General features: G+C 41.8%; 2 protein-coding genes across 2 annotated transcripts; both read right to left on the reverse strand.

The window, feature by feature from the left end:
* Positions 1–6: 6 nt before the first annotated feature.
* LOC105354142 (uncharacterized) lies at positions 7–5,254 on the reverse strand. Its single transcript, XM_020703502.3, has 3 exons — positions 5,175–5,254; positions 4,946–5,052; positions 7–4,026 (listed from the first exon to the last, which is right to left on the reverse strand). Exons 2-3 carry the CDS (start codon positions 5,026–5,028, stop codon positions 321–323), a joined length of 3,789 nt encoding a protein of 1,262 aa, XP_020559161.1. The 5' UTR covers positions 5,029–5,052; positions 5,175–5,254; the 3' UTR covers positions 7–320.
* Positions 5,255–7,975: 2,721 nt separating this feature from the next.
* eef1akmt3 (EEF1A lysine methyltransferase 3) lies at positions 7,976–10,773 on the reverse strand. Its single transcript, XM_004069254.4, has 3 exons — positions 10,462–10,773; positions 10,273–10,384; positions 7,976–8,505 (listed from the first exon to the last, which is right to left on the reverse strand). Exons 1-3 carry the CDS (start codon positions 10,621–10,623, stop codon positions 8,108–8,110), a joined length of 672 nt encoding a protein of 223 aa, XP_004069302.1. The 5' UTR covers positions 10,624–10,773; the 3' UTR covers positions 7,976–8,107.
* Positions 10,774–11,074: the final 301 nt, after the last annotated feature.

Genomic DNA, 11,074 nt, shown 5'->3' on the forward strand with positions numbered 1-11,074 from the left:
AGCCAATTTACTGCAAAGTCCTACAAAAACCCTTAATTTTCACATTTGAGTCAACACAAATTCAGAATCTTCTAACTCCTGAAATGTTTTTTTTAAAAGAGTTTACAGTTGATAAATTCCAGTTATTACCAAATTGAGAGATTTCTTAGTTGATCACACTTAACCAGGTTTGTTAAACCTGAACTGTCTCTATTATCTCCTCTCTGATTATCTCCACCCACCCATTTGGACTTGTGACCAGACTTGTGCTTCATTTTTCTCCTCCAAAGTTTCTCTAGTGTAACCACGGCAACATCTGTCTCCAACAGTGGCATCCATCCTCATTGTTCTTCGGCTCCTTTCTCTTCCTCTGCCACCGTCACGGTGTCGTCAGAGACTTTGCTGCTGGCGCTGCAGGAGGACAGCGCGCTATCATTTACATTTTCCTCAGATTGTTTGTTTTCTTCATCCACGTTCCCGCCCTCGCCGTGTGAAACCTCCTGTTGAGCACTGAAAATCTCAGAACCCACGTTGTCACCTGCGTTCTCCAGATCCCACGACTCGCTGGCGTCCTCCTCCTCGTTTTCAGAGTCGGGTGCAGTGTGCTTCCTGATGCGGTTCACCACATCCCAAAGTGACTCTGGGAACTCAGGCTCTCTTTCATCAGCAGGAGATGGGGGGGATCCGGGAGACATTGTTCCATCTTGGGGTGGAGCTGAGCTGGGAGGCAGAAGATGGGGTGAACAGGAGAGGGAAGAAGATGAGAGCTGAAAGTCTTCTTCCCAGGACTCAGAATGAGCACCTTTGTGACTTGGATGAGAAAAATGGAACGAGTCCTCCTCCAGCGGGGAAATGACCTCAGCTTCCGATTCACATGGTCCATGTGGTGAGGATGGAAGCTCATTGGATGGGAAGTCATTCAAAAGGGTTGAGGAGCCATCTTTTAAAACATCCGCCTCAGGTTTCTGTAACCAAAGGTTTTCAACAGGCTGACAGGACTGCTCTTTAGTCAGATCCCTCTCTTTGACATGAACATCTTCTTCCTGGCAAAAGTCAAACTGTTCCTGCAAAAGGTTGACTCCTATTTGTTCACCTCTTTCCTTTTCTTCATCAGTTTTGCATATCTGCTCTGCTGGATCCTCAGTGTGTTTTTCCGTGCTCAAACTGCTTGGCTTGACAGAAGCATCACTTTCTGTTGCGTCACACTCAGAGGGTTGCAGCAGAACGTCAGCATCTGTATTAGACGTTTCAAATCGGTCAGTTTTATCCGTGACACCAGCAGCACCGAGTGATGTCTGAGGTTCAGCTTGATGCTGGAAAGCTTCTTCCTCTGATGTGTCCGCTGCCAAACACTCCCTGTTCACCTCCTTTTCAGGTAGATTTGATATTTTCTCAACTCCGTCTTCATCCCCAGAGCTCAACCCTGCAGTACCTGTTACATCAAGGGAAGGGGAAGGGCTTGGACGATGGTCTTCCTGCAAGGTAGAGCTTGTGGAAAAGTTACCTGTTGGAGCAGGTGGAGGCGTTACAGGATGAGGGTTTTGGGTCAACTCAGAAACAGAACTTTCCCAGACGGAACGAGTCACTGAAGATGAAGAAAACTGATGAAGGTCAGATAGTTGAGAAGATTCTGTTTCAGTCTGTGTCTGTTCATTTGCACGTTGTTCATTGGTGGTCTCTAGCTGAAGATCTTCAGACATTTCAGGCTCAGCTAAAGATCTATTGTCTGTTTCAAGATGAGATTCAATCTCTTCAGACACATCTGCCACACACTCATGACATCCAACCAGATCCTCAGGTCCTTCCTCTGTCACTCTGTGTGGGATAACATCCTGGGATTTCAGCGATCGTCCTTCCTCTATGTCCTCTTCTAACTCTACTCCATCTGCTGGGTCCTCTGGAAAATGTTCATCTTCTGCAGTTTGAGGTTGGATTTTCTCTGAAGGTTTTTCAGGTGTTGGATCGTTGGCAGGTTCCTCAGCCATTGTTTCCTCCGCAGGTTGTCCATCCATTACGTCTTCTTCAAATTGCTCAGCCATTCTTTTCTCTTGAGGCTGCTCAGCTCTTGGCTCTTCTGAAAAGTGCTCAGCTGTTGTCTCCTCAGAGGGTTGCTCGGACAGAGAAGGTGCCGCTCTTTTTTGCGGGTCCTCCACATTTGAACCATCTTCCTGTGGCTGCCTGGTGATGCAGACGGGTAGAGGAGACTGGATAATGTTTTCAGCGTTCTCATCCAAGATTTCTCTTTCAGGAGAAGCAGCGGGCTTCATGCAAGAGAAAGACATTTGACTTTCGTCCTTGTGCTCCTCCTCTTTCATGAGGACAGAGATAGGATCATCTTTACAAAGATGACTTGATTGGTGGTCTGTTGCCACATCTTCAGCAGTAGCTTGAGCATCAGACTGACTTGTTTGGGGGTTTCCTGCTGCGTCCAAATAGTGAACGTGCTCCTTTTTCAGTGAAGGAATCATTTGAACCTTAACAACAACACAGCTGGTGTCAATGACCAGCAGACCCTTGCTGTCATCAGTGTCATTGGGATTCTGTTCTTCATCTGCTTCCTCATCACTTACTTTTGCAGCATCCTGCTGCTGTAAATCCGATTTGTCTGCTCTCAGGGTTGAACCCTCAGCCTCAGTCCTGTTAGTGAAGCTGGGTTCCCTCCACAGAGGATACTTGACGCCCACCGGCTGAGCTGTGCGACCCTCGTGGTTTTCAGATGTAGACTCAGCATCAGCTTCTGATGTTTCAAAGGAGGCAGTGTCCTTTTCAGCCGAGGTTAACATCTCCATCTGTGCGGCATCTGGCGTTGGTGCTCTAAAGTCCACCTCATCTGACATCTTAGGCGCTTGGTCTACCTCAGGTATGACGCTCGAGCTTTCAGGAACACTTTCTTTTTCTGTGCTCTGCTTGTTTTTGAGGGAGAAGGAGAGTGGCAAAGATGTGGTTTCAGTGGAATCGGCCATTCGAGACACCAGGCAGAATATGGTCATCCTACCAGTCTTTCTGTTTAACCTGAATTTTCTTCCTTCGATGACCTTTGAGGGTAACTCCTGGCATATTTTTGGGCCGTGAGCTGCTTGTTGGGGCAACGTGTGCTCAGTCTGTGTGTTTGTTTGTTTGGCATCAGTGGAACTGTCTCCTTTCTGTTTTCGTTGCTTCAACTCTCTCGGCTCTGTGAAAGTTTCACCTGCTTCAGGTTTTGTGACTTCCTCTTTGTCTCTTTTCTTCTTATTTTCCAAATTTACAGAGACATCCTGCGTTTTTAAAGCAGGCTGTATCCAGAAAGCAAGACTCTTATCACCCTGCTCCCAGCTTGTAGCCCTTTGGTAAACTAAAGCGGAACTTTTCTGGGGATTATTGTAAGGAGGAGGAGCAATGTATCCAGGAGGTTGGCTGAACATCTGTCTTTGCAAGCAGACATGTTCTTTGATGTCCAGGGTGTGGGTTGTGTGAGACCCAGAAGATTGATATGGATTGTATTTGGTTGTCAGTCTACCCTGTCTATCCCACAACCCAGATGCATGTTGTTGTACTGGAGGTTCTGGACTGCCTCTGCCATCTCTTTCCAGACTCCTGGAGCTCCCCACAGTCCCCTTGGAAGCCCCACGCAACTCCTCCATTTGTCTCTTCCTTGGCAATGAGTGGCTATACCGAGCGGCCCAAGCCTCCAGCTCTCTGTAGCTGTTGTCTCGTCTCTTGGCAGAAACCTCCCTGTTGTAGCAGGTAGGGCTGCCGTGCTCCCACCGTCTCTGCCACCCTTCACTCAAAAATCCTCTCTGGTAGTCCCTCGCAGCTCTGTGGGATGTTGGCCACTCTCTCCCCTGAGCTTCCCAGGGGTGATACTCCTCTGGGCGCAGATGGTTGTGGTCCGCACGGCGGTCATTGATGAAAGGAAAGTGGGAAGAAGGCGTCAGTTCTGGGTTTTTCCAGTTCGTGTACTCGTGTAGAGCTCCTGCAGGTCTGGATGCCGGCATGGTCCAGTAACTGGACTCTCTGCTGTGATCCTGCTGATCTTTGTAGTTCAGTGGAGAATGGACTGAGTCAAAACTGTGAGGAGAATGGTGGAAACATCAGCAGCCACACACTTCACAGGATAATGGCAATTACAGGCCTCTACATGAAAGTTGCAGCTGTGCATGCATTAAATAAATTAAGAAAACAAAAGCTTTACAACGCTTCTAAACTAGAAACAAAGCCAGACTTTTGCTGTGACCGTATGTTATTTTAGTTCTGTGAACTTTTAAAAAGGAGTCTGAATCTATTTTTGTAATATTTTCTTTAAAATAAACCTGTCATTGTTTCACTGAGGTCCACAAAACTGCTAAGTCCACCACTGTCCGACAGGGAAGAAATGCGTTTCTCAAGTTAATGAGAACTCTAAATTGCAGAGTAAAGAGAGCAGAAACGTTAGTCTTTTTTTCCGATGATGCTGGATAATGTCTCTTAAAATTATTTGTGAATTTTAAAGTTTTTTGAAGCTGAAAAACTCACAAGCTGTGCGGCAAAAAAAATGCTGTCATGTCATGAAAGATGCAGGTTTCTGTTTGATTTTCATGTGTATTTTTAAGATTGTACATCAAATATGCAAAAACGATATATTTTTATAAACATTTATTTATAAATCACTTTACATTTCAAGAAAATCTCAAGGCGCTCTAGGAGAACCCTCCCCTCCGCCCCCATTTTTGCATCTTCAATTCGTTTTGTCAAAAGCTGTTCAATTTATATTTCTTTATAATAAAAAGGCAAAAAAACAAATTTTACTTTATTAAAACAATAAAAACGATGGGCAGTAATCTAGTACATAAACACTGAGCTGTAGAGCGTGGCTTAATCTGCAATACAGAAATGGCTGACTTTATTCTTAGATCAAATATTTTCAGTCTTTCTAGAGTAAATTAAAAAGAACATAGCTGTTCAAATAAAGGTTAAAACTTCAAACTCGGGTGTCGGGTGTCAAACTCACTTTTGTGAAGTTCTTCTTCCAGGAATAGTTCCAAATCTGGAGTACAAGTGATATGGACCCTGATTGTCAGACCAGAGCTCCATCTTTCGGTTTCTTTCACTGATTTACTAAATAATGGAAAAGGAATATAATATTTAGATCTCTCATAGTCAAATACAACCCTTACTTACCTAAGAGTTCACAAAAACGTCATTTTAACTATAATGAAATGTCCCACATGAAGAAATACCTTGGGTTGATGTTTTTGAGCTCCTGTCCTTTGCTGCTCAGGAGTTTAATGATGTCCAAACAGAGCAACGTGTTTTAAAAGGATGGTAGCTGCAAGCCCCCCTCCCACACTGAAGCACGCACAGACACATGCAGGGCTCCCACTGGAGGCCCATTCTTCTTTCAGCAAACAACCAGCTCAGTTTAAACGGCAAACAGAAGTTTTCACTCAGATTTTTAAAAACTGTCACACCTTCCCCATCCATTCCGCAAATTATCTGCTTAAAACAACACTACAAAATAAACGGTGATGTCATTAAAAGATCATAAAAATTGATGCACTTAAGTCAATAGTGCAAAGGAGAATAAAAAAGCAAAATAACCTAAACCTTCAGTGTTTTTTTTTCTTTTAAAGTGCCTGTTAGACTTCATTTTAATATAGTTAACAAATGCATAATATTGTGATTTGGTATTACAGTGAAAAATATTCATTTTAAAATCCCCTTTAAGTGGACACTTCATCTAAATCTGATGTTTTTCGTTTTTCTGCTTTCATCCGATTTCTGCAGCAGTGATGAATGTTGGTGAAGCCAGTGATTTGCACATTGCCTGGCAGTTGTGTGGGAGGTGCTGGGGAGGCATGATGGTAAGCAGACTGAGCGTGGAGATAGGGATCTGTTGTTTTGTGGGACGAACTGAAGCAGAGGAGTGACGGGCAGCAGTCGGGTTGGCTGCCTTTCTTTGAAACTCTCCAGCGTAACAAACAGGCTTTCCTTTGCTGAACAGAAATCCTGTACATCAGCAGAGTGCAGGAGAGAGGGGATGAAGGATCAGGCGGCAGGCTGATGCCCAGGCGAGCGATTGCTGGTTAACCAAATAGTTTAGGATCGGATGAATTTCATTTGGGATTTTTTATGTAACTCGTTACAGACAATTATGTGCTGAGGGTTCAAAAGCTCTAAGACAAAAGAAATGTTTTTGTCCAACAAAAAATCAAAACACAAAAAATATTAAAGAGTAGAGATCAAGGTCAAGGTCATTACTGATGCATTTCCTTCTCATCAAAATAGAACTCTATTGAAGTTTTGAATCTTTATACTACATGATTCCCCCCTTTGTTTAAGTGATCTTGAAACAGCGATTCACCCCGGATTACCTCTTGGATAGATTATTGTAACTCTCAGTTCTGTGGTTTCATCGCTCATCTATTGATCTATTTTCAAAGTGTTCCCAGTGGTCTTTTCATTATGATGACGCCGTTTTTGCCTAAACAATAAAAACAAAAACCTGTGTCATTTTCTAGGATATAGTGTGTGCAGAGCAGCAGCAGTTCTTTAGAAATCCGCCTCTGAGTTGTGGACTGGACTATTGACAAGGAGTAAGCCTGCCCTCATGGCCCATCATCCCTATGTTTTCACTCTCCCACTAGCTTACCGCTCCTCACACTCCCAACCTAACATTACCAGTGCAAAAAAAAAAGTGGCGAGGAATATTCTAGCTTTCCTGCCGTACAGTTTAGATCCAGATTCCAGCTCAGATGAGGAAAACAAAGACGTACACGGATGTATTTGTCTACAAATGGATGCATTGGAATTTAGCGGAGAGGTAGCTTGTGACCCGCCAACTGTGGTTATCAACAACAAGCATGGTTTGAATAAAGAAATCCTCAAAAATACAGTTTTTAAGTTTAATTTTTTCATGTACATGTCCTCCATCATCAGAAAAATGCAAGAAAATCATGTTAAAAACTCAATTTTACCATTCTGGAGTTTTAAGGTCAGTCAACTGCTTCATGAGCTCAGGTCATGTCAGGAGCACTGGAGTGACCGAGCTGTTGCCGGCCCTCATTTATGGAATATGCACAACTCTGTGCCTGAAATCAGACCCGAAAAGTTTTAAACATCAACTAAAGACTTACCTTTTAATACTGGCTTTAAGATGGTGGCATCTTATTTTCTTTGACTCATTATATAGAATTCCTATCAGTCTCGTGTATTTTATTGCCCGTTGTAATTTTATGCTGTTGGTTAAAACAAAAGTAATTGCTCAATTTTAAAAATTTCTTTTTATTTCTTTTTTTTTAAAGCACTTTGGCACCCTGATGGTGTTGTAAAGTGCTACACAAATAAAAACAATTTATTCATTCAAAAAACATTTGAACTTGTTGAAATATGATTCTTCACACCCTGTTTTAATCTCCAAAACCCCATAACAGTGAGGGAAACGACTTTCTGTCTGTTCATTACAACAACAAAAAAAGGTCAATCCGAACAAAAGATGTTTCTTCATTTTATTTACACTTACTGGACTAAAATCATCCACAAACAAGAAAAACGTTCATGCCTCATCAATGGTGAAAATCAGTTCAATTTTTCCGCTTTACCTGTATATAATGCTGCAGTGCTTGAATAAATAAAAAAGAACAAGCAAAAAAAAGAGATGAATGTTAAGTAAAGACATACAAATTCAATAAAAGATACAGTAAAGGTTAGTAAAATGTATAAACAATGAAAATTAGCTTCACGTGTATTGTCGTTGAAGCAATACTTTAAGTGGAACAAAGTCTACATTTTAAGTTTCTGTAGATAAATTAAGAAGCTGCCATCATGATGTTCTCAGCTGATCCAGCTGATCCTCGGCTGAGGTTTCCAACAGGAAGAGAGAAAAGTTTTTATAAAAAACAACTTCTTTCAAGCAAGCATTTTTTTTACCCAAACAAACTTCTTAACTGGTAGCATTCTGCAAAAGAGTAACTATATTCAGAAAACGGTTGGAGATCCATAAATGCCAAAACATTTCTACTATAGGAAATAAAGTATGAGTATGTGGGTTTTGACAGAAATAAAGATCATCATCAGCGGGAAAGGGTAAGGGTGGGCTTTCACTGGCTCTTTGAGGGGCTGCTGACCTGTCGGGTCACCCAGAGAGGCTTCCGTCCCCCTGCTTGTTTTACTGTCACTCCTCTGTCCTTAGAGACGCCCTGTAAATATTGTTGTTCTGCTTTTCATCTCTGTGAATGAGCATGACATGAAATCTGCTTGGTAGGTACTCTTCAAAAAAGATGTGAGTCCCGTGTTCTCTGCGCATTTTAGATGAAAGGTAAACGACGGCTCCACTTTTGCACAAATGAGTTAGCGTCTTCAACAGAAGAGGATATGTTTCTGAGAGATAAATGATATCTGCACCGAGCACCAGATCCCAGTCAGAAGGGAAGTTTAGGTGGTCCTCACCCCAGGACAAAGGGAGGACAGCTGGCTCAGCTGAAGGCCAGCCACTGGACAGAGTATTAGCCGAGACATTGGCTTGAAGCTGTGGAAGAGCCAGGGGGAGGTCTGTGAGCGTCACCTCTGCACCTGAGAGAAAACACACGTATAACATTTTTATTAACTAAATTAAGATAAGAGGATGTACAATAAAAACAAGCTTAGTGAAAATGTACCTGGACATGGATTAAATTGTCACTTTTTATCCTTCAATCTTCTACATGACAAATGAGATGATAGATGTAAAGATAATTTTATTCCTTTATATATTTTCTCTTCCAGACAACAATATTTAATCTAAAAATGATAAATGTTGCATTAATGTCATTTCTGTTGTTATTTTGATGTGATTTTTTTTAATATACTTTTTATATAGTTGGGTCATATAGACCCACTAGATAGTGCGCTGAACCTTTTTTCTTCAATGATTTGTGATCTTTACTGGTGTCCATGGATTACATGAAATCTTTCCACCTTTATCCACCTTTGTCATGGTAGGGAGAACACGTCAATGTAAGGGTGGGGTCATCTAAGATAGCACAAGGGTTAAATATGAGTGGTGATGTGTATTCTTGTCATAAAAACATGTATGATCGTGCTACATAGTTCAGTGTTTTTCAACCTTTTTTGAGCCACGGCACACTTTAACCCTGACAAAAATCCCGCGGCACGCCAGCATCCAAAAATCAAAAACAAAAAAGCAGAAATTCATGGTCTGCATTGATCGACAGCCCCCCCCCCCCCCCCCCCCCCCCCCCCCCGCAGTCTCACGTGGATTTTTGTGATAATTGTGGCAGAAAAAGCAGGAATTTGCGGATGTTCTTTTCTAAGAGATGGTATTTTTGTTTGAACTGAGCGACTTTATCAGCACAATTAAGAACAAGGAAGTGAAGACTTTAAGCACTTCTGATTGGTCAGACTGATGAAATGTGATTAAGCCTTCAAGAATGATTGGCGGAGACAGTTAAAGGGGCGGGACTTTTCCTTACACAGTTATAGCTGCAGCTAAATCGCGGTACCGTGATTCTTATCAAAATGTCTTTGATAGAATTAAATAAACACAAAGAAAAAGTAATTTTAAGATCTTTTATATTCCTAACTACTCAATGTTTTATCAGGGCCTGTTTGGATGAACAGAGAGCTGAAATCCTGGAGATGGAAAATTTGTTTTTAGATCAGTGAATGAGGGCAATTTCCCACAGCGCACTTGACCATCTTCCACTGCACACTAGTGTGCCGCGGCACACTGGTTGAAAAACACTGACATAGTTTATAGTAGTTCATTGCTAATACTAATAAGATTTAGCATGTAGCAGACCATTTAAAATTTGTGAAAAAATAATTTTGATCAACACCCATGACTCAAGTGGGAAGGCCTTGGACCAAATTCCAACAGGGATTGTTTTGTTTGGAGTTTGCATGTTCTTCAAAGAAAATGTATTTTTTTTTTCTTTGGGAACTGGAAGAAAGTCATTACTTTGGGTGGCCTCACACTAACTCAGTCCAGTAAAGAAGATGAATGAGTTTGAATATTACAATTACTTTGAGGTACTGTCAAAAGGTTCCAGCTCACATGTACAGTAGTTAATTATAGACATTCATTTGTTTTAATATAATCTTCAAGTTTTGTGCAAGTCTTATAGATAGCTCGATAGATAGATCATTGGTATAACTGTTACTGCAAGTTTTTTTTTCCAGATTTATAATGGGATAATGGACTGGACCAATCGAAGATGAATTTAGGGGGGTTGTGGTGTGGCTTCTTCATGATAAACGTATAAAGTAGTTCTTCGTCCCACATATGGATGTGGATCCACCCCTGCTATCACCTAAAACCTTGACTTTTCCATTACATACCCAGACGGGCAGCCAAAATTCCCACCAGTCCGGTTCCCGCTCCCAGCTCAATGATGCGCTTTCCCTTTAGGTTGACCGACTGATCCTCCAAGAATCGACATAAATGCACAGCCTGCGCACAAATGGCAGGAATAAAAACATTGTTGTCACGTCACGAACGCATCAACAGATAACGCCGAGCGCTCTCACAGCTTCCCAGACCGCAGCAGCCACGCCGAGGTTTGCGCCAAACACCTGCGAGATCTTCAGCTGCTCTCCCATGAAGGTGAACACAACCTCTTGAGAAAAACTCTCCGAAAAAAGACCGTCATCTGCGGGGAACGGGTCTTCTTCTTCAGCAGGGCAAGACATAACTGACGCTGAAAATACTATTTCTGTTCCGTTCTGGTTGATTTAGAAAAAAATTATTTACGCTTAATATTAAATTCAAAATGACAAACTTTAAATCGGCCCCGAAAAAAGGAAAAGTTTTAATTTAGAACGTTCACGCATGGACATCAAATACGACCTTTATTCTGAAAAGGGACGCATGCGCATATGTTGATTCCGAGTCAGCTGACTGAAGTGTAATTGTATCTCATATTTGAACACATTTCGACTGTTTTGGTGTCATCACAATAAAAAAATGTTTTATTACTATGGAGTTATTTCAGTCTCAATAATCAGAAATGCACACAACCGGTTTTACAAATACACACGCTCCGATTCACAAATGTCATTTTATGCAAACGTGAAAAATAAATTCGGAAATACACACCCTGTGTTTCACAAACACACACATTGTGTTTCACAAATGCACACT

This window comes from Oryzias latipes, chromosome 5 (genome assembly GCF_053564925.1).
Source record: "Oryzias latipes strain Hd-rR chromosome 5, Olatipes_Hd-rR_3.1".
In the NCBI taxonomy this organism is placed as follows: Eukaryota; Metazoa; Chordata; class Actinopteri; order Beloniformes; family Adrianichthyidae; genus Oryzias; species Oryzias latipes.

Excerpts from the sequence above, each read along its gene's own strand:
- LOC105354142 (XM_020703502.3), bottom strand. The coding sequence starts at position 5,028 with ATGGAGCTCTGGTCTGACAATCAGGGTCCATATCACTTGTACTCCAGA. Across the intron at positions 4,027-4,945 it reads GGAAGAAGAACTTCACAAAA|TTTTGACTCAGTCCATTCTC; the intron begins GTGAGTTTGACA and ends TTCTCCTCACAG.
- eef1akmt3 (XM_004069254.4), bottom strand. The coding sequence starts at position 10,623 with ATGTCTTGCCCTGCTGAAGAAGAAGACCCGTTCCCCGCAGATGACGGT. Across the intron at positions 10,385-10,461 it reads CTGCTGCGGTCTGGGAAGCT|GCTGTGCATTTATGTCGATT; the intron begins GTGAGAGCGCTC and ends ATTTGTGCGCAG. Across the intron at positions 8,506-10,272 it reads AATTTTGGCTGCCCGTCTGG|GTGCAGAGGTGACGCTCACA; the intron begins GTATGTAATGGA and ends GTTTTCTCTCAG.